This window comes from Loxodonta africana, chromosome 1 (assembly GCF_030014295.1).
Source record: "Loxodonta africana isolate mLoxAfr1 chromosome 1, mLoxAfr1.hap2, whole genome shotgun sequence".
NCBI classification, from domain to species: Eukaryota; Metazoa; Chordata; class Mammalia; order Proboscidea; family Elephantidae; genus Loxodonta; species Loxodonta africana.
The window spans coordinates 147,398,503-147,422,306 of NC_087342.1; the positions used below are offsets into that span (position 1 = coordinate 147,398,503).

Consider the following 23,804-nt stretch of genomic DNA (forward strand, 5'->3'; position numbering starts at 1 on the left):
AACCCAAAGGGTGGAAAAAAATATATCAAGCAAGCAACAATCAAAAAAGAGCAGGAGAGGTAGTATTAATTTCCAACAAAATAGACTTTAAAGTTAAATCCACCACAAAGGATAAGGAAGGACACTATAAAATGATTAAAGGGACAATATACCAGGAGGATATAACCATATTAAATATTTATGCACACATCAGGGCTTCAAGATACATAAAACAAACTCTAACAGTATTGAAAAGCGAGATAGCTCCACAATAATAGTAGGAGACTTCAACACAAAACTTTTGGTGAAGGACAGGACATCCAGAAAGAAGCTCAATAAAGACACAGAAGATTTAAATGCCACAATCAACCAACTTGACCTCATAGACATATACAGAAAACTTCACCCAACAGCAGCCAAGTATACTTTCTTTTCCAACGCACATGGAACACTCTCCAGAACAGACCACACATTAGGCCATAAAGCAAGCCTTAACAGAATCCAAAACACTGAAATATTACAAAACATCTTCTTTGACCATAATGCCATAAAAGTAAAAATCAATAACAGAAAAAGCAGGGAAAAGAAGTCAAACACATGGAAACTGAACAACACCTTGCTCAAAAATGACTGGGTTGTAGAAGAAATTAAGGAATGGAATAAAGAATTTCATAGAATCCAATGAGAATGAAAACACTTCCTATCAGAACCTTTGGAACACAATAAATGCAGTGCTTAGAGGTCAATTTATAGCAATAAATGCACACATCCAAAAAGAAGAAAGGGCCCAAATCAAAGAATTATCCCTTCAACTTGAATGAATAGAAAGAGCAACAAAAGAAACCCTCATGCACCAGAAGAAAGCAAATAATAAAAATTAGACTAGAGTTAAATGAAATAGAGAACTGAAAAACAATTGAAAAAGTTAACAAGGCCAAAAGTTGGTTCTTTGAAAAGATTAAGAAAATCAATAAACCACTGGCCAAAATGACAAAAGAAAATCAGAAAAGGAAATAAGCCGAAGGAGAAATGAAATGGGCGATATCACAACAGACCCAACTGAAATTAAAAGAATCATATTAGATTACTACGAAAAACTGTACTCTAACAAGTTTGAAAACCTAGAAGAAATGGACAAATTTGTAGACACACACTACATACCTAAACTAAAACAGAAGTAGAACAACTAAATACACCCATAACACCAAAAAAAATAACAAAAGAAGAGATTAAAAAGGTAACTAAAAAACTCCCAGGAAAAAAAAAAACCCTGGCCCTGATGGTTTCACTGGAGAATTCTACCAAACTTTCAGAGAAGAGTTAATACCACTACTACAAAAGGTATTTCAGAGCATAGGAAAGGCTGAAATACTCCCATGAAGCCAGCACATCCCTGATACCAAAACCAGGTAAAAACACCACAAAAAAAAAAAAGAAAGAAAGAAAATTTACACTCCTATATCCCTCATGAACTTAGACGCAAAAATCCTCAACAAAATTCTAGCCAACAGAGTTCAACAACATATCAAAATAATAATAATAATTCCCCATGACTAAGTGGGATTCATACCAGGTATGCAGGGATGGTTCAACATTAGAAAAACAATCAATGTAATCTATCATATAAATAAAACAAAAGACAAGAACCACATGATCTTATCAATTGATGCAGAAAAGGCATTTGACAAAGTCCAACACCCATTCATGATAAAAATTCTCAGCAAAATAGGAATAGAAGGAAAATTCCTCCACATAATAAAGGGCATTTATACAAAGCCAACAGCCAACATCATCCTAAATGGAGAGAGTCTGAAAGCATTCCCCTTGAGAATGGGAACCAGACAAGGATGCTGTTTATCACCACTCTTATTCAACATTGTGCTGGAGGTCCTAGCCAGAGCAATTAGGCTAGACAAAGAAATAAAGGGCATCCGGATTGGCAAGGAAGAAGTAAAAGTATCTCTATTTACAGATGATATGATTTTATATACAGAAAACCCTTCAGAATCTTCAAGAAAACTACTGAAACTAATAGGCGAGTTAAGCAGAGTATCAGGATACAAGGTAAATGCATAAAGATCAATTAGATTCTTCTACACCAACAAAGAGAACATCAAAGAGGAAATCACCAAATAGTACCATTTACAATAGCCCCCAAGAAGATAAAATACTTAGGGATAAATCTAACCAGAGATGTAAAAGACCTATACAAAGAAAACTATAAGACACTACTACAAGAAACCAAAAAAACCTACAGAAGTGGGAAAACATGCCTTGCTCATGGATAGGAAGACTCAACATTGTAAAAATGCCTATTCTACCCAAAGCGATCTACAGACACAATGCAATCTGAAAGAGGCCCTGGATAAGCAAAAAACGTTACTGAAAAAGAAGAACAAGGTGGGAGGCCTCACAATACCTGATTTTAGAACATATTATACCACCACAGGAGTCAAAACAGCCTGGTACTGGTACAAAACAGATACATAGACCAATGCAACAGAATTGAGAATCCAGACATAAATTCATCCACATATGAGCAGCTGATATTTGACAAAAGCCCAAAGTCAGTTAAATGGGGAAATGAGAGTCTTTTAACAAATACTGCTGGCGTAACTGGATATCCATCTGCAAAAAAATGAAATAAGTCCTATACCTCACACCATGCACAAAAACTAACTCAAAATGGATCAAAGACCTAAATATAAAATCTAAAACAATAAAGATCATGGAAGAAAAAATAGGGACAACTCTAGGAGCCCTAATCATAGCATAAACAGTATACAAAACATTACTAACAATGCAAACACCAGAAGAGAAACTAGATAACTGGGAGCTCCTAAAAATCAAACACTTATGCTCATTCAAAGACTTCACCAAAAGAGTAAAAAGATTACCTACAGACTGGATCAGAGACTGATGTCTAAAATCTATATAATACCGCAAAAACTCTACAATAAAAAGGCAAATAACCCAGTTAAAAAATGGGCAAAGGATATGAACAGGCACTCCACTAAAGAAGACATTCAGGTAGCTAACAGATACATGAGGAAATGCTCGCGATCATTAGCCATTAGAGAAATGCAAATCAAAACTACAATGAGATTTCATCTCACTCCAACAAGGCTGGCATTAATCCAAAAAACACAAAACAATAAATGTTGGAGATGTTGTGGAGAGACTGGGACACTTATACACTGCTGGTGGGAATGTAAAATGGTACAACCACTTTGGAAATCTATTTGGCACTTCCATAAAAAGCTAGAAATAGACCTACCATACAATCCAGCAATTCCATTCCTTGGAATACATCCTAGAGAAATAAGAGACTTCACATGAACACTCCCATGTTCATTGCAGCACTGTTTACAGTAGCAAAAAGACAGAAGTAACCAAGCTGCCCATCAACGGATGAATGGAAAAATTACGGTATACTCACATAATGGAATACTATGCAACAATTAAGAACAACCTTGAATCCACAAAACATATCACAACATGGAGGAAGCTGGAAGGTATTGTGCTGAGTGAAATATTGTATGAGACCACTAATATAAGAACTCAAGAAGAGGTTTACACACAGAAGAAAATATTCTTTGATGGGGAGGGAGGGAGAGGGGTATTCACTAATTAGATAGTAGACAAGAATTATTTTAGGTGAAGGGAAAGACAATACACAATACAGGGGAGGTCAGCACAACTGGACTGAAAAAACAAAAAGCAGTTTTCTGAATACAACCAAATGCTTTGAAGACCACAGTAGCAGGGACAGGGGTCTGGGAACCATGGTTTCAGAGGACATCTAGGTCAATTGGCATAACAAATGTATTAAGAAAACATTCTGCATCCCACTTTGGTGAGTGGCATCTGGGGTCTTTAAAGCTAGCAAGTGGCCATCTAATATGCATGACTTGGTCTCAACCCACCTGGAGCAAAGGAGAATGAAGAATACCAAAGACACAAGGTAAATATGAGTCCAAGAGACAGAAAGGGCCACATACACCAGAGACTACATCAGTCAGAGACCAGAAGAACTAGATTGTGCCCAGCTACCACAGATGACGGCCCTGATAGGGAACACAACAGAGAATCCCTGATGGAACAGGAAAACAGCGGGATGCAGACCTCAAATTCTCATAAAAGGACCAGACTTAATGGTCTGATGGAGACTAGAGGGATCCCGGAGGTCATGGTCCCAGGACCCTCTGTTAGCCCAAGACTGGAACCATTCCCAAAGCCAACTCTTCAAACAGGGATTGGACTGGACTATAAAACAGAAAACGATACTGGTGAGGAGTGAGCTTCTTGGCTCAAGCAGACACATGAGACTATGTGGGCAGCTCCTGTCTGGAGGTAAGATTAGAAGGCAGAGGGGGACAGGAGCTGATTGAATGGACATGGGGAATACAGGGTGGAGAGGAGGAGTGTGCTGTCTCATTAGGGGGAGAGCAGCTGGGAGTACATAGCAAGCTATGTATAAGTTTTATATGAAAGACTGACTTGCTTTGTAAATTTCACTTAAAGCACAATAAATTTTTTAAAAAAGAAGAAGGAAGAATCATTGGTTTAAAAACAATCGAATTCAAATAATTTCATTCATAGACATTCTGGCTAAAAAATTAGGAGGTATGTGAAATCAAGATACCCCAGGCCATTGTCTTCTTTTATGGCAGTTTGACATGGCCTTGGCAGCTTTTGGAGCAGTGTGGATTGGAGGATAGCAGAGGTGACAGTTGTACAGGACCACGTGCATGCTGTAAGGCCTCTCGAAGGGTAACTGTCTTGTTTTCCTCTTTATCTTCTCTCTGCTGCCAAGGATCCTGGGGCTTTGCTCCATCTCTGAGCTCTTTTTAGTTCAGAAAATCCTCTATACTTTGAGAAAAAGAGTTGGGAAGGGGAGGTATCTTCTATAATTTAAAAAAGAAGAAAAAGACCCCCTGTGCCTGTTGCAGCCAGCAGGAGCCTCCAGCCTGGCTTCTTCAATATCTTCACTCCTTTGACACAGAGAAAATCTAAATGTTGATTTGGTTTCCGCAGTCTCATTTTCCCCATTACCCATTAAGGGCTCACTATTCTGTTTCTTCTCTGGGCCTTATCTCTCTGCTCGATACATTCCTTTCCCCACTTCTCTTCTCCAGTCTCGGCTTAGGTGTCCCTTCCTCTGAGAAGACGTCCCTCACCCTGAATCTGGGTGAGGTGTCCATGTGTGTGCTTCTACACACATGCCCCACCTGTCATATCACAGTTTTGTGGTTGCTTCAATTTTGCCTTTGACCTCCGTGAACTGTAAAGCCAGGTCTGTGCTGTTCTGCATTGAAGCCCCAGAGCCTTACAGAGTGCCTGGCACATGGTAAGTGCTCAGTAAACGCTGGCTGAAAAAACGAACAAACAGATGTCAACCTCTATTTCTTTGGACTTCCCTCAATCAAATCAAATTAAATCAAATATGAACTGTGTGCATATTGCAGGTAAGACCGTGAATACAATTTTCTTATTCATATTAACAATTCTCTTTGGAATTCTCCATAATTCTAAAACATGAGTGTCTGCATACTTGGAAAACAGATATCAATAAATGTCATAAAAGTTTGAAACAAAAGTAAAACTTCACTCCAGCACATTGAGAATTTCATGCAGAAGTAAAGGGTAAATGTCTTGGAAGTTTGTCTGAAAAGCTAGGTAATAAATTTATAGGGTTGATGGTAAATAGAAACTTAGACAAATCAGTTCTCAAGTTGTTCCCTGCTAAACAGAGGACAGGCTTCCAGCGTTTTCCCTTTAAGAATTACAGGAGGTTGTAGATTAATCCTCTGGTGTAAAATGGGCTAAGGACTTACATCATTTTTCTGTGCACCATTCTTTTCCTTGCTGGTCATTTGGAAGGACCTAACAGAATTTTTTTTGTTTTTAACAGAATAATGTGTTTTAATCCTTTGTGCTCAAAATCCAGCAACATGGAACTACATCATGTAGTGGCAGAAGAGGGCTTGGAAGGCAACCGTGCTGATCAAAGCTTTCTGTTCGGGGACAGAGAGGATTCTGTTCCTGGAGCGTCACAGTCCTCCTGCCTACAGGAGAGGCATCGCAGGTTCTGCATGGAGGGAGAGAGACCCAAACTCCACGTCTTTTCTGATGGAACCTGGGGCGCAGTGGGGATAGGAGGCCATGTGGGGCAGGGTCTGCTGGGGAGGAGGGAGGAAGATGCTGCTGCTACTTATGCTGTGGGGCTTGAGTAGGCCGTGACAGAGAAGCTGAAGATTGAGCTTCTGCCTTTTCCCAGGGTGCTAGAGGACACAGGTCTGAGCTATCAGAATTGGTGGTACAGGAGGGTCTGTCTCCCCATGCTTTGTCTTTGGGGATCCTGGGTTGGCTCAGCCCCAATTCACTCTATACCATGTGGTTTTATGAAAGGGGCTGATATACACTCATGGTCCTGCTGTGGTCCCAAGCAGACCATGGCAAAAGCTGCAGGAGAAGATTCTGAGCTTCTTTAGCCTTCTCAGAAACCCTCAGGCTAACAACTGCTCCGGGGTGTCAGAGATGCCAGGGTGCGGGACAGCAGAATATAAACATTTTGAGTGGGCAGAGGAGCTTGTGTGAAATATAGTTAAAAATACGAAAAATAAAAATCTGCCCAACAATAAATGTGGGACAACTGACATAGCATGTTGAACCTCAGTTTTGTTACCTGTAAAAGGAGAATAGTAATATATACCCCTTAACACTGCTGTTGAGGATCTAACAATGTATCCTGAGTATTAGAATTCGATTGTGTTCAAAACCTATCTATCATGTAGTAGTTGAATGATCTTGGACAAGGCAGATAGCTCTACATACAAGTCAGAACTTGATTTGTTGTTTCATTGGTTGTTCATAAAGTAATGGAGAGTAAAGCGCATAGTGTCAATAGCCGTTACATTGGAAATAACACAAACATTGAGGAAACAGTCATTCAGCATTTGAAAACTATTATCTGAGTCATCAAAGAGCCTACTCACATCACTGGTGAACAATGTGCTCAGTGCTGAAGCTGAAAGAGGTTTTAGTTGTATGAGGGTGAGAAATAGTTTAACTCTAGATCGCGTATTAGATATAATAACAATACATTTATTGGGTAGTAAATTGGGACGTTACTGCATTTGACAAGTCACTGCTGAATTGCAGCCATAGATTGGTAATGGATACAAAAGTTCTGCAAAAAACAGTGAAAACATTTGAAATTCAATTCACTATATAGAATTTGCAATAAATGTACTGTGTATTTTATCATTATTTGTAAATTTTGTGGTATACATTGTTTATATCAATAAAATTTATAATAAATGTATGTGGATACATTTTTTCCCCTCTTAGAGTCAGTCATTAAACATTTACCCACGTACCACTGGAGCTGTCTAATGAGTGATTTGCTTAAGTTTCTTGTGTGATGTGAACCTATTTTATGCCTTCTTACAAAGTCTTCAATAAAATATCTATTTCTCTTTAAATGTGTTGAGACATTATATTTATTTGAGTGAACTGAATTAAAAATCTGAGAATTGAGGTGTATTCTGGATGAAAACAAGGATCTGTTCTGTCCCATTCGAGTTACATTGTTAGGAGGCTGAAATTAATGTTTTGATTTTAGTGGTGAGAAGTCAAGACCCACACATTAAACATCCGGGAAACAAAGTAAAACCACAGTAAAGTGAGACTGTAGGAATCAACCAGGAATTTAGAGAAGAGAAGGCTTGGAGTAGTCAAAGAAACCTCATGGGACATGAAGAAAGCCTGGCAAGAGCGATTTGGAGGGAAGTGAAAGAGGGAGCATCAGATGTGGGAGGGACAGCAGAAGGCAAGGGCTGCATAAGAGAATCTTTAAAAGGTCAGGTTGGGAAGTTTGCACTTGATCCAATAAATGATCAAAGTCCATTTTAAATCCGAAGTCTAGCAGCAATTGACAGGGCAGGAATTTCAGTGCCATTACAGTGGCCCAGGTTAAAAAACAAAAAACAACCAGTTACCCAGTGATCAGTCATAAGTCGGGCTGACATCATGTATGCCTTGATATGATGCAGTGAGAAGGGCAGCAGTGAGAAGGGCAGCTCACTTCTGTGGCAGTCTTTCCCCAAATCCATAACCTGAGTCTAATCATGAAAAAGAAAAAGAAACAACACGAGACAAACTCAAATTGAAGGACAGTATACAAATACCTTCAAAACTATCACAGATTAGAAGTTAGTGATATCCTGGATGGGATTCTGGAACATAAAAAGGGCATTAATGGAATAACTGGTAAAACCAAATAAAACCTGTGGTATAATTAATAGTTTTGTATCAATGTTAGTTTTTTTTTAGTTTTGATCATTACATACAATGATAACATTAGAGGAAGCTGGGTGAAGGGTATGTGGGAGCTCTCCGAACGATCTTTCCAACTCTTCTGTAAATCTAAAATTTATTTTAAAATAGGAAAAAAAGAAAAAACAATTAGTTCCTCTTCTGGCTTCTAGCACAGATGCAGAAGCTGGGCAAAACTTTGCAAAGCATGACATCTTAGGGGAAAGTGTCTTGCATGACCCTAGAGTCCGTTGCTCCCAATCGCTATGATCTTTCCTGGGCAAATGATTTACAAACTTAACCTCGAACCTCATGTCTTAAAACGAAGGCTGGCCTGGTGCATTTTGGAAGAGTGTAAGGATTACATACACTTTTCTCTGTAAAGCATAAATCCTGGGACACCTAGTAGGAACTCCAAAACAATTCTCCTTCCCCTTCCCTTCCCAAAAGTAACTGTTTTTTTTTTTTTAATTGTACTTTAGACGAAGGTTTATAGAACGTAGCTTTTCATTAAACAGCTAATACACATATCGTTTTCTAACATTAGTGGCCAACCCTATGACATGTCAACACTCTCCCTTCTCAACCTTGGGTCCCCCATTACCAGCTTTCCTGATCCCTCCTGCCTTCTAATCCTTGCCCCTAGGCTGGTGTGCCCCTTTAGTCTCGTTTTGTTTTATGGGCCTGTCTAATTTTTAGCTGAAAGGTGAATCTCAGGAGTGGCTTCATTACTGAGCTAAAAAGGTGTCCAGTCGCCATACTCTGGGGGTTTCTCCAGTCTCTCTAGAGTGACTAAACTGTTGATTACATTCAATTTAAACTCAGGAGACAAACGTTAAGCAGAGGGAAATTCCGCAATTAATAAACAGATGAGGATGATAATAATTTAATATATGGATTCCTGTTATTGTCTTCCTTGACAAAAGCTTTGCATTAAAATATGATGCGGGGTGGGGGGGAAGGAGAGACACAGAGAGTGCGAGCATCCTTAACACATTAAAACCTCAAGAACGAGACTGGAAAAAAGACTAGGAAAGTCAACGGAGGCCTGCACTGCGCCCGTTTTAACTTCCAGAGCTGCCAGAGCACGGCTACTGTTTTATCACTAAGGTTTTAATCGTGAATAAACGAGAGACTGGATTCGAAAGATTTCTTAGCTTCCGGCATTCTACCTCTAACAAATTTAGGCTTGGTACGTTTTCAAACTTGGGAGAGTCGGCATGTCTCACAATCCGCTTTTGGCACCGCCCAAAGAGCAAACCGCTCCTCTCTGCCTCCCCCACCAACTCCTTTTTCTGTCCTTCCCCTCCCCCCCGGCCCCCCCCACCCCGCCTTCCCGCTGATCTTCCCGCCTTCTCTTTTCCCTCTTTCGCACTTTCAAGTGATGATCCCGCACAATCACAAGCCCAACACAAAACATTCATTCCTCTTTTAGAAAAATCCGTGCCTCAAATTGGCGAAAATCAGTTAGGACTTACACGCGGAGTAGACCCCTCCACCTCCTTCCTTGCACCCCGGAAATAGCAGCCCACCCGCAGCAGGATTTTTGGCTCCCAGGTTCCCCTCTCCGGCCAGCATCGCGGCCGGTGGCCAACGCTCCGCCGGGAACAACCTCCTCACTGTTCCTGAAGGAGCGGGTGCTAGTCGCCCGCCGTGCCCGGACAGCCCCAGGCGCCTGTGTAGGATCGGGTGACGGAGCGGGCGTGTGCCGCCCATGGGGTCAGCCTCCAGCCCGCCCCTGACCGCGGCCCCGCTCCGCCCCCGGGGCCAGGGTGCAGAGCCCGGCGCCGGCAGCGCTCGGCGCACCTCAGCCGGCTCCACGCGCGGCAGCCATGTGTTCCGCAGCCCCGCAAGCACCGGTGCAGCAGCTCCTTGCGCTGGGCGCCCTGCTGTGGCTCAGGGTCGGCGCCTGGGAGCTCACCATTCTGCACACCAACGACGTGCACAGCCGGCTGGAGCAGACCAGTGAGGACTCGGGCAAGTGTGTCAATGCCAGCCTTTGCGTGGGCGGCGTGGCGCGGCTCTTCACCAAGGTGAAGCAGATCCGCAACGCCGAGCCCAATGTGCTGCTACTCGACGCCGGCGACCAGTACCAGGGCACCATTTGGTTTACCGTGTACAAGGGCGCCGAGGTGGTGCACTTTATGAACGCCCTGTCCTACGATGCCATGGTAAGACCGCGGCCAGCCCGGGCGCGCTGCGTCCGGAAGGCTCGGGAGCCGTAGGGGTAGGAGTCCTGGGCGGAGAGAGAAGCCGTGTGAGAGCAGAGGATGGCACGGGGTGGCAAACCTAGGACAACGCACAAAGAGATGTGGGGAATAAACCGACACAGACCAGAATGTGCCAGATAGATGTAGACACAGAAGTCCATTGGATGATTCGTCTTCACTGTGCAGATGTTCTTGGACTCCCACTATGCAAAACCCTGGTGGCGCAGTGGTTAAGAGCTCGGCTGCTAACCAAAAGGCCAGCAGTTTAAATCCACCAGCCGCTCCTTGGAAGCCCTATGGGGCAGTTCTACTCTGTCCTATAGGGTTCCTATGAGTCAGAATAGAATCGACCGCAAGGGGTCTGGTTTTGATTTTTACTGTGTGGTGTAGGTATTTAGAGGAGCGGGACCCAGCCCTTTACAAGGGGTTTCACCTAGGGTGCATAGGAGATTTGGTAATTATTGAGTGCCAGGGACTGAGCTAGAACTGTGAAGCATCTCATTTGTTGTAAAGCATGTTTTGTCTAAATTTTGTTGAAAGGAAACTGAGGGTCAAAGAGGTTGAGCAAATGTCACCAGCTCAAAAAGATGGAAACACAAGAGAGTGGACTCCAGATCCCTTTGATTCTGGACGTCACAGCCATTGGACAGATTCCTGGCTTAGCTACCTTCCGGCTGTGTGACCTTGGGCAAATTATTTACACTCTCTGTGCTTCAGTTCCATCCTTTATAAAATCAGAATAATAATGGTATCTACCTTATAGGGTTGCCTGGACATAGTATGCATGGCCTCTCACTCTGTAAATGTTAGTTCTTATTATTGCCAGACACTACAGTATAACTTAAAAAAAAAAAAAAAAAAAAAAAACACTTTGGAGAGGGCCAAAATGTCAAAACACTGGGGCTTCAAAGGATTTCAGTATCCTGGGATTGCAATAACATCAGTTTGGCAGCAGACCTTTAGGAAGAGTCCAACTTGACCAATAAGGGACTGTTAAAACATGTGCAAGCATTTAGTCCAGGCTCCCAAGGCTCAGTTAAAAGCTATCTATGCTTTCTGGACTGAATGCTAGAAAAGGAAGAGAGGAGGGCTACAGAGTAATAGGTAAAACCCATTTCCATTGAGCTGATTCTGACTCATAGTGACCCTATAGGACAAAGTAGGGACCCTGTAGGACAGAGTAGGTGGATTTCAACTGCAGACCTACTGGTTAGCAGCCGTTCTCTTAGGCACTGTGTTACAAGGGCTTCACAGAGTAATAGGTAAGTATGATGGAAAAGTATATATATATGTATTTTTTAATCAAACCACTCAAGCTTAACCCTATGTAAAAGCCTAGAGTAAAGGGATTCAGGAGTCCCTGGGTGGCTACAACAGTTAAAGTCTTCAACTGCTAACAGAAAAAAGGCTGGAGGTTTGAGTTCATCCAGAGGTACCTCAGAAGAAAGGTCTGGCAATCTACTTCTGAAAAATCAGCCAGTGAAAAATCTATTGAGCACAGTTCTACTCTGACACACATAGGGCTGCCATGAGTCAGAGTGGATTTGAGGGCATCTTTTTTTAAAAAAAAAAAGTAATTCAGCAAGACTGGAGAAATTAGGTACAAGAAATCTTAAGAGCTTTAGAAAAGGAAGAGCAGAGTGAAAGTCCAGAGGAACCTGCTAAGTGCGTGTGTGTGGAAGGGAAAGAGCGGTGTGGTCCAGGCTGGGGTACTGAAGAGCCAGCGGGAGGTCAGGCAAGCACACTGCTGTATTTTTTTCCTGGAAACAGGAAAAAGAGCACAGAAAAAGATAAGAGGTTACAGTTTGGGTGTTTGGTTTTTGTTTTGTTTGTTTTTTTCAACAAGGAAGCAGGTCATATTTTAATGAGTTGAGAAAAGGACAGAGGGCTCCTGTCCACTCTGACTGTTGATGTTGATAGTATCGGAAAACTCAGAATAGCAGCAATTCAGACAGACTCTTAAGCTCCACAGTTCATCTGGGGACCTCCCCAGCATTTAGCTTCCACAGAATTGTAGATTTAAAGAAGTCTGTGGTCTCTTAAAAAAAAAAAAAAAAAAAAATTTTTTTTTTTTAGTGGTCTCTTAGCCTCAGTATCTCCACACAGTAATGAAAAAATAAATATTTATAGAAGTGAATTGTTGGTAGTTGACATCTTCATTTCCTCCCAGAAGAGTGGAATAAACTTCTTTTTCTGACACTCTTTTCTCCACAGTTGTGTAAACTTTTGGTGAAAATAAAATTCAGAATTCCCTCCCATTGCCATTGAGTCGATAGGGTCATAGTGACCCTATAGGACAGAGTAGAACTGCCATATAGGATTCCCAAAGAGCAGTTGGTGGATTCAAAGTAATTACCTTTTTGGTTAGCAGCCATGTTCTTAACCACTGTGCCACCAGGGCTAGTTTCCCCTAATAATAGCATTTTCTCTTTAGTTAAATTGAGCTCATGATATTAATTATTTCAAGTGTTTACGACAGGGCTTCTGGGTGAGGCCTTGACAATCTGTTACAAGTCACAGCCCACCACAACCGAGAATGTTAACAGTATTTGTTGGATTGAATCACTTTCAAGTTCTGCTCAAGATAATCAGACTAGGGCCTGAGGGAAAAAATAGGCCACTTAAAAAATGTTGGCAGGGGTAAGGAGGAGGAGGAGATTAAATGGTAAGGCTGATGGCCATGTTCTTGATAGCATCTCATCAGGACTTACTCTGTGCAGTTTGGGGGGGTTTGACGAATAGAATGATTTGGCCTGCATAAAATCCTAGATCTTGTAATGCTAAAACACTTGATAAAGCTCTGCTGTATTTCCTACTCTTACAGAGATTTCTCACTGTCATTTTGCTTACATTATACCATTCCCAGGGAATTTGTGGCTGTTCTGCCGAGCCTCCCCTTCTGCGCTCCCCCCCCCCCACCACTACCAAGTCCTGAATCCCTGGAAGCTGGAGATTCGGATCAGAATGGAAAATAGTTGTGGAAGGGAATCTGCAGTTCTCTGGAACCTGGACCTGGTTTAGAGAAGCCATATCAAGACTCAAGCATATGGGAGGGCGAAGATGAAGTCCCTAGAGTTTGACTTAAACCCAGGAGTCCTCTACAACAGGAGCCTCCAAGGAGGTGTAGACTTCCTAGACCTGCCATGTCCCAGTGAGAGCTGGAGTCATTCTGATAGTTCTGGAAACCCCCCAGGCCCAGCTGCTAGGCAGGGAGGCAAAAGCTAGCTAGTAGGTATAGCTGTCTCCAAGGAGAGGCTGGTGTCCCCTGAGGCAGGAGAAAGACAGCGGTGCCCTTGGCCTGGTTACTTTCTCTGGCCTCGTATTTCTTAACTGTAAAGCAAGAATGATTACCCCACCACCGAGAATTTTTGTGAGCAGTACATGAGGTAATGTAAGAATCTCTAGTGCCGTGCTGGCTCATAGTAAGCACTCGGTAAATGTTAGTTCTGAGTGCCCTGTTTCCCCCACCATCACCTCCCCCCGCCCCCCACCGCCCAATTGTAAGGAAGGGAAGGTTTGGCTCTTGCGTCTATGGTTTATCTGATTCTGGCAGCCTGGTGCACAGTCTACCTTGACTCACCCTGTGGTCCCCATCACTATCTTTTCTATATCCCATTGTCTAAACTCTTCTTTTTTAAAAAGTACTATTGTTGTTGTAAAAACATAGATAGCACATTTGCCAATTCAACATTTTTCATGTGTACAGTTCAGTGACACCAATTACATTCAGTCATGTTCTGCAACCATCACCAATGTCCTTTGCCAAATTTTCCATCACCATAAACAGGAACTCAGTGCTTCCCAAACAATGATTGCCCCTTTCGCCTTCCTTCCCACCCCTGGTAACTAATATTACACTTTGATCTCTATGCATTTTTGCATTCTATGTATTTCGTATTAGTAAGATCATATAATATTTTTCTTTTTGTGATTGGTCTACTTCACACAACATCATGCTTTCAAGGTTCTGTTGTCTAAACTATTCTTAATGTTAACTCATTGAGCAGTTTTATGAAATTCCCTCAAAATGCAAAGCCCACAGGGATTCATCTTCAGAAGTGGTGTTCTTAGCACCGAGGCAGGTGTGAGGAGGATAGTCTCTTGTGCTTGCCCTGTAGCCTTGATGGCGCAGTGGTTAAAAGCTATGGCTGCTAACTAAAAGGTTGGCAGTTTGAATTCATCAGCTGCTCCTTGGGAACCTTGTGGGGCAGTACTGCTCTGTCCTATAGGGTCACTATGAGTCAGAATGGACTCAAAAGCAATAAGTTTGGGTTTTTTGGTTTTCTTGTGCCCCCCGGGGGGCTGCCTCCTCTCTAACTGCTCCCACTCCCTCTCCCACCGCCATTGTGGGGTGCTGGCCCTAACTCTTACCCCCCATCACCTGATTATGAGGCACCAACCCATAAGCTCACTCTCTGTCCAAAAGCCTGCAGCTTTAGCTTTAGCAAATTGCCCCCGAATGCCTGAGTGAGCAATAAGGGTGGGCACTGTGGCCCCTGCCTTATCCTTGAGAACAGGATTATCAGGTTTTTGTCAGTTCCTTTTGTCACCACTCTTGATCTCCTGCATAGACAGCCATTCTAATGTTTTCATTTACATCTTTTTGTTTCTCTGTGCACTTGGGTTTTTAAACTATGTAAATAGACCTGTTACTCAACTCATTCTGTTGCTTGTTTTCTCTAAACTCATTGTGTTTGTGATTCCTCACGCTGTTATATGAAATTCTGTCGTGTTGCGCCATGTTGTTGCGCCATGCTCTGTAGTATCATTTCATTTTACCCATCGACAGTCTGGGTGCCCAGTTGGAGATTGCCTCCAGCTCCCTGCCTCCACAGTTTATGCTGCTCCAGATGTCCTCATGTGGGTACCCCATATCTTTACCTGGTAGCTCTATCTAGCTTTCTAAAAGGTTTAAAAATGACATCTCATTGTTGTTTTATTTTGTAATTTTCCAATAGCTACTAAGTTTGGGCATCTTTTGATTTGTTTAGGTCCCTGGGTGGTGTGATCAGTTTGTGCTTGACTACTGACCTAAAGTGGGTGATTCGAACCCACCCAGTGGTACTGCAGAAGAAAGACCGGGCAATCTGCTTCCATAAAAATTACAGCTGTTGGAAAAATTACCATGAGCGGAAACTGACTCAGTGGCAATGGGTCTTAACCACATAGAGGGGCTGGGTAAGATCTATGAAGCAGAGGGGATAAACAGAGCAAAGCAAATGGGCTGAAATTTCAACAGTTGAGCACAGGGTCCTAGAGCTCAAGATCTGGTTTGTAAAAGACACATTGGGCCCTCATACTTACTATAGGTGCCCAAATAGAAAGGGAGTGTGTTTCTGGGCCTTCCTCAAAAACATAATTCCTGAGAAAGGTAGAGTGTTTATATTCAAGAGCTGAAAAGATCTCTCAGGTTAAGGAAACTCTCCAAATCACTTTATCTTGAATAACAAAGCCCTACTTGGGAAGACAAATTAGCGATGCGAGTTTGGGAAGCCTGAAAGAGAGATCCTGAAGGCAATGCTATTTTTAAAAAGGCAAAAAAATTACTAATTATTCCTAGGCCAAGACCTCAGAAGATGCAAACACCTCCAGGGTCATGGATCCCTAAGCGTCAGAGATCTGATCAGCCCCCACCCCATCCTGTGGCTGTGACTTTCAAGCTCCAGTCCCTTATGGAATATGCTAGTGTATAAATGACTAGCTAAATAAATCTGTGGCACTTTCTGACAAATGATAATTTGACATTGTTACAAATGATTTCTCTGGATTAAAAAATTCTTTTCTTCTGCCATCTTGCATCCTGCACTCCTCTTAAAGCAACTCTCCTTTCCTTTGTTTTTCTTCAAACATCATGGTTAATCCTCTCTTGGAACATTTTTGGCTGCCTTGCCCTACTTGTTTTCATTCCCTCATTTGCCATTTGCCCGTAGGCTTTCCCTGATGGTGAAGCTCCCTCTGAGGCCCTTCAGTGTCTTAATGGGCAGTGTAGCTCCTGTCTTTACCTGGCTGTCTCACTCGGGCTCCTCGCTGTGGTTCTCACAAGCTACCTTTATGTGTGTACTGATAGTTTATTGGCACTTGTTTGTCAATGGAACAGATATTTTTAAAAAGGTTTTGTTGAACTGTTGTATGTGTGTCTTGTGTGTGTGAGTGAACATTATTGCAAAAATAGAACTTTGTGATAAGTTTCTTTCTGCTGGAAATCTGTTCCAGTGACTAACCATTTATTTACTCTACCAAAGGACACCAAGCATATCTGAGTTAGGAAGGGGACATTTCATAACGAATGGATATTTGCACAGAGGGATGGATGGATGAATGGATGGACGGGTGGATGGACAGACGTGTGCTTTCATCTTGTCTATCAGCTTCCTGAAAACAAAGACCGTGGTTTGGTTACTTGGCAGTCTGGAACCCTGTAAGGAACTAGTGAGTTGTGGTTCAATGATATTCGTGTCCTCCATATGGTTATTTTACTGGCAGATTCGTTAAGGGCATGGATGCTAAAGCCTGACTACCTCTGTTCACATCCCAGCTCTGTCACTTACTAACTGTGGGAGCTCTGTGCCTCCATTTCCCCATCTATGAAAAAGGGAAATAATGGCACCTGCCACATTTAAGGATTTGTTAAGTAAATATGTGAACAGTGCCTGGCCATGTAGCATAAAAGTGTTACCTATCCATATTTCTTTTTGTCTTTAAAAAACCTTTTCTATGCTGATGTTCTCTTATGTTAAATTTATTGATATTTTTTCATAGTGCTCTATGAATGAAACAGGCTATGAACAGTCCCCTTTCTAATTCAAATATGCGTGTCCTTTGATAGAACATATAGCTGGTCACACAAGAAGATTGCTTTTTTCACAAAGTTATGTTTTCTCACTGATTTCCATTGTGGACTCTCAATAATGCTTATGTACACACACAAGACACACACACACAATGGTTCAACAAACCTTTTTAAACATATATCTGTTCCATTCACAAACAAGTGAAAATAAGATATCAGTAAACATATAAAGGTAACTTGTAAATACAAATACAGACAATGAAAACAAGAGAACCAGGGTGACTGCACTCAGAGGGTCAGACTGTGAATAGCAATGCGGTTGGCTAAACTTTATACCTGCTTCCCAGCAACTTGACTTCTCTCATTACATCTAAGCTATTGCTTAACTACTGTTTACTGTATTTGTCTCATAACTCACCTTCTTCTGAAAAGTTTTGCACAGCCATATACCAAATCATGCATGAAAATGGAGCCCATTGAAATGGAGCAGACAGAGTGAGTGGTTTTATTTTTCATCCGGTGAGCAGCTGCTGGGCACTGGTGCCAGGTGCTTGGTTGCTGTCGCCAAGGATGCAGGGGCTTTCGACCCCACTCCTGACTCTGGGAGAAAGACGTGGGAGCAGACAGTGCAGAGAGTACAAGTGCTGTTAGTGACAGGTGACAAGGTACAATGGAAACACAAGAGATGTGTATCTACAGTGGGGGTGTCACAGAGGCTTCTCAAGGAAGCGACGCTTGAGCTGCATCTTAAGCAGCTCATTGCATCTGGGTGATTTAGTGTTCCACGCACTTGTTGTTAGCCACTGTCATCAAGTCAGCCCCTGACTCATGGCACAATGGAACGAAACACTGCCTGGCCCTGTGCCATCCCAGACCATTGTGATCCATAGGGTTTTCATTGGTTGATTTTCTGAAATAGGTCACCAGGCCTTTCTGGCTAGTCTGTCTTAGTCTGGAAGCTCTACTGGAACCCATTTAGCACTGTAGCAATACAGGAGCCTCCATTGACAGAAAGGTGATAGCTGTGCAGGACGTGCATTGACCGGGAATCAAACCCAGGTCTCCCACGTGGAAGGCAATCATTCTACCACTGAACCACCACTGCCCCCTTTCCTGGAGCTTAGGGCACCTGAAAGGGCATTAGCTGGAAGATGAGGGAAGGCCTCATTTGGTGTTTCTAAGAGTAAGCACTTCAGTTTCAGCAGGAAATGGGAAACCTTTGCGAGACTGAAAGCAAGGATGAGAAACAGCTAATGTGTGTCCTGGCGACCCGTGGTGGATGAGTTGGAGGTGTTGAGCCAGGTGGCAGGGAGACAGGCTGGGAGACCCTGGAAATGGTCCTGGTGAGAGGCAATGAGGCAGAATGGGCAATGGGAGTGGGTGGAAGAGAAGACCAGTTGAAGGGATGGTTAGGAAGGGAAGCAAGAGGACTGTGCAGCTGGCTGGGTATGGAGAGTGGGTGGTGAAAATGATCGCAGCTGCTCAGCTGTTCACTGCTTCTCCAGGTGCTTCCTACTGTATGTGGCTCCAGAAACTTAAAACCATGTGCCTCTCATTTGTGTCTTATTCATGGGATGACTGGGAGTAAGTGGTGGTTGACCTTGCAGGGGACTCTGGGGCCGAGGGGATGGAGAACAGTGGAATCCATGGGGAGGGGTGGGAGAGAAAGTGCAGTCACCATCAGATCACTCCCAGGCAACTCTGTGTAGTGTCTCCTGAAGCAAGAAAAATTACGTTCAGACCTTTGGCCTACCTGCCCCCTCCCAGGCCGGCACATTTTTACACTGCCTGTAACCCAAATGATTAATGCACTCAGCTGCTAACCGAAAGACTGGAGATTTGAGTGCACCCAATGGTGCCTCGGAAGAAAGGCCTGATGGTCTATTTACAAAATATCAGCCATTGAAAACCCTTTGGGGCACAGTTCTGCTCTGACACACATGGGTCACCATGAGTTGGAGTTGCAGAAAACTAGCCAGAGAGGCTACAGCGGGAGCTCAGCAGAGCTGGACCACCGTGACCTCTTTTTCCACAGCTTTATTTGGGGGCATACATGTTCCAGTTGAGAATGCAGTCTCTGGCCAAGGCGTAGGCCTCACTGGTTCATGGTCCGTAGGCTTTTTCAGCTTTCAGGGCTTTGTGGTTTGCTTGACTTTTGTGGCTTAGTTTCTTGCTAAAATTACCACTCTGTGGCTGCTCTGTCCATTCATCAGAGGCTTTCATTCATCAGCGGGCGTTTTTACCAGTTTATTACCTGAGGCCAGAGAGTCAGTGTTTTCAACCTTTATTTCCGTTATAGCACAAAAAGAAAGTGATGATATTTGTACAGAATTCTGGGTGACATGGACGAGGCTACGGGTGGCAACTGACCCAGGGGCTGAGCGATCAATATCTCCACCCTTAGGAATTCATTAATTCTCTTTATGAATTATTTATCAATTCATCAGTCATTCATTCAGTAAATATGTATCAAAACAAAAATACAAACCCGTTGCCGTCGAGTTGATTCCAATTCATGGCGACCTCATGTGTTACAGAGTAGAACTGAGCTCCGTGGGGTTTTCTTGTCTGTAATCTCTATGGAAGCAGATTGCCAGGCCTTTTTCCCATGGCACAAGTGGGAGGGTTCGAATTGCCAACCTTTAGATTAGCAGTAGATCCCAAACTGCTTGGACCACGCAAGCTCCTAATATTTATCAAGACACATTTTAAATGGGTTATGAAAATCAATTAATACATATTGCTTAGTAACAAGGAAGAGAGGCTGCTTCCATCAATCAACTATAACTGGAGAAATCAGAAAGTGGGACATTTCTCTGTGATAAGAAAACATTCCAGAATAATGGAGGCCTTCATGGAAGGCCATCGGGTTTTCACTGACTCCTGTGCTGCCTCCTGCAGACCGTGAGAAACACCAGGGTCAAGGTTCAGGCCTAATTCTCCTCTGACCCACTCTCACACCAACTGCTTCCACTTCCCTTACTGTCACCCTGAGAAGTGTTCTAATTATGTCTTTCATTCATCGATTTACTTGCTACCAATGGAAGCATTTGCTTACGGATGAAAAGAGTAAATGAATAAATAGTAGCTCCTCCTAGGAAGAGCTTTAGGGAATGAAACAACATGAAAATTGGTACGTTGCCCCCGAGAACAGTGTGGTCAGGCAATATGTGCCAGTGTAACTGCTAAGTTCGGTTCAGCATTCCATGTATGCTATTTGTGGACCAAAAGTGCATTCCTCATGAGACAGAAAAATTAGAAAGGACTCTTTTCCTCTTTATTTGAAAATATTACTTCTTGCATTTTTTACTTGCTAAAGATGCGTTTAAATATATCTCAGGATTATATTATTATCTTAGTGCAAGGAAGTACCATCTTTAGTTGATTGACAGTAACTACCTGTTAATAAGGATAAGAAGGATTCTGAGGTTCAGTTCAAACTCAGTGGGAAAGATTATGATATTGTACATTTGTTGGCATTTCAACTTGAGTAGGTACAGGGTGCCTTCCATTTAATTTGATATTCAAGAGATGATAATTGAATTTTTTTTTATTTTTTAGCATACAGTTCATTGGAAATAAATAAATAGGGATTCGATCACCCCATAATTACCAGAAAAATTTTCTAAGTAAGGAAATTGCTGTCCCCAAAGGGAACATGGACTTTGGCCTGTATATAGAATTTGTATGAATTACAAACGAAATTCAGACACAGGCTTCCCCTCACTCCTAACTATGGGGTGTTTTTAATAATTAAATCAAGAAATTTAGATTCAGAAATCTTTGAATATCTTCATTCTTCCATTGCTGATTCATATGACCTGAAAAACTGTCTGGGCCTTACCCTTAGTCAACAGAGGGATCTCCAAACCACTGGGCTTTTATAAACTATCCACATTAAGAAACACCTAACAGGAGGTGTGAAAGACAGCTTGAACTAAGAGTTTATTTCACAGTAATAATAGGGTTTTGAGTCCCTGAAGAATTAAGGAATAAATGGATTTCCTAGTTTTATTTTACCAGATTCTAATTTTCTTTTATCCTTTCATTTTCATTTGTTTTAGGCTTTAAAAAGCAGGCAACATTTCAGATGTGTGGGTGGTAGAAATTACTGAACTGTACTAGGTAGAGAGTATGGTTTCATATAAGATCATCAGTTCTTTAAAAAAAAAAAAAAAAGTGTTATGACCCTTCACCTGCACAAAGAAAGTGGTGGGGCTGAGGAGCAGGAGCTGGGCCAGATGCTTATATTTCTATGATTCTGGTGTTGGAGCTACTGATGAAGATCATTTTGCTAGAATCAGCTCCCTTAAATTGCAGAAAAGTGCATTTGGTGAAATGTAGTGTTTATAGTAAAAATTCAAGAAGTTGTCATAGGATTAGGAGTAGTGAATGAATAGGGTTAGCGAATATATAAGCTCAAAATTACAAATGAAAGAGGGAGAGAGAGTGCCTGCACATACACACATTTAAGGTCAGGGAAATTGCTTGCCTAAGGCAAGGATTAAAACAGTAAGTGATAAGTAGCAGTTTAGCTAAAATCAGGATTAATTGTAAAAGTCATGAAGGGAGACAGTGGACAGAGAGACAAAAAATTAACAAGCACACAATGGAAATTGGGTGAGAATTTTCAGAGAGGACCATAAAAGGAGGGATAATTCTACAAGGTGATTTTTAAAATCTCCTATGTTTGTGCTGCGTAGAGGTTAAGTGCTATGGCTGCTAACCAATAGGTTGGCAGTTCGAATCCACCAGCCACTCTTTGGAAACTCGGTGGGGCAGTTCTACTCTGTCCTATAGGGTTGCTATGAGTAGGAATTGACTTGACGGCAATGGGTATGTTTGTACTACAAAAGCCCTATAAAATGTAAAAGAACATGGAAAGATTGATCTGCTCTGTTATGCCGTTCTGTCTTTTATTACTCCATGTTCTTCCCTTGGACGGAATTTTTCTGAGGTGTTTTCATGTTGTTAATAAAAATAATAGATATGAATAAATAAGATCAATTTATTTAATGCCAGCAGTGTGGTGGCAGCTTGGTGCCCTAAGATGAATGACATGATCCTTCTTCTAAAGACCCGATAAATAATTAAGCTCTAATTCGTGCAATAAAAGAAAAACGAGTAGGAGAAAGTCAAGGTGAGGAAATGAAAATAAGAGTTTCTAAAGAAACTTAGTGTTAAGAAATGAATTTTTCTGAGTTAATTTTTGTAGGAAAAGTTAGCTATGTCTTGCAGAAAGACAGTATATTTGTTAGAGATGCTTCTGTTTACTCATTTATTTGCTAACAGTGCACCCTTGCTATACTCCAGGGGCTGCACTGGACATCGGAAGATACTGAGAGAAAGGCCACGCTCTAAAGGGGCTGACTACTCCATGGGCAGATAAAAGGTCAGCAGGGCTGCACAGAGATGGCCATCAGAGCAGAGGAAGGACGTGTAACTCAGACAGGAGAGCAATAAAGGGTTCTTGGGCAGTCTGTCCTCTAGAAGGGCCATCAGACTTCAGGAGCTGAAGCCATTAGTTGATAAGGCAGTTTACATGCATTACAAAGAGAGGGAATATCCCTTCTATCTATCTATTGGAGTCCCTGGGGGGTGTAAATGGTTAACGTACTCAGCTGCTAACCGAAAGGTTGGTGATTTGAGTCCACCCACAGGCACCTTGGAAGAAAGGCCTGGTGATATATTCCAAAAACTCAGCTACTGAAAACACAATGGAACACGGTTGTATTCTGACACACATGGGGTCACCATGAGTTGGAATCGACTTGATGGCAACTGATATGTATCTGTCTCAGGCTGAGTTCTCTAGAAAAGCAAAACCAGTAAAGTGTATAAATATATATAGAAAGAGATTTATATCAAGGAAATGGCTCATGTGGTTGTAGAGGTTAGAAAGTCCCAAGTCTGTGGGTCAGACTGGAGGCTTCTTCTGACTCATGTAGCTAGCTGCAGGGGCTGGCGAACCAAGATCGGCAGGCAAGGCGGCAAGTAAGCTGCTAGCTAAAGTTCCAAGAACCAGAAGTCAGACAAACAGGAGCCAGCTGCAAGATCCAGAGGAAACAAAAGCCCAGGAGCCTTGCCAGAAAGCCCACCTATATTGGATGGACTGATTGGCTACTCACAGCAGATCCCATCATGGACATGATTACATTATATCAGATCTCATCATGGAAATGATTACATCATTATACGACTGCCTGACTACATCGTAACTGCCAGACGACTGAGAATCTCGGCCCAGCCAAGTAGACACAGAACCTCAACGATTACATTATCTATCTACCCACCTCCCTACCTCTCATATACAAATGTATAAAGATAAGTGAGAGCATGGGAAACTGCAAGTAGTTAGAAAATTTTTTTAAGTGTTCACTATGTTTTAGGCCTTGTGCAAAGCCATTTACATCCAAACATAAAGATTAAAAACTTTGGAATCAAACAGAAGTCGTTGTAATACCGGCTCCACCACTTACTACTTGTGTAACCTCGACCAATTCATT

General features: G+C 42.2%; 1 protein-coding gene and 1 long non-coding RNA gene across 2 annotated transcripts in view; one reads left to right on the plus strand and one right to left on the minus strand.

Moving 5' to 3' along the window:
- LOC135231739 (uncharacterized) overlaps positions 1 to 9,945 on the minus strand; it is a 33,338-nt gene extending 23,393 nt beyond the window's left edge. Inside the window, exons 1-2 of the long non-coding RNA XR_010322495.1 lie at positions 9,777 to 9,945; positions 7,983 to 8,105 (exon numbers count right to left, since the gene is read on the minus strand). This is a non-coding gene — a long non-coding RNA (uncharacterized LOC135231739). The remainder of the gene's footprint in view (positions 1 to 7,982; positions 8,106 to 9,776) is intronic.
- Positions 9,946 to 10,130: 185 nt separating this feature from the next.
- NT5E (5'-nucleotidase ecto) overlaps positions 10,131 to 23,804 on the plus strand; it is a 46,459-nt gene continuing 32,785 nt past the window's right edge. Inside the window, exon 1 of the mRNA XM_064288785.1 lies at positions 10,131 to 10,469. Coding sequence (XP_064144855.1) covers positions 10,131 to 10,469 — 339 coding nt within the window. The remainder of the gene's footprint in view (positions 10,470 to 23,804) is intronic.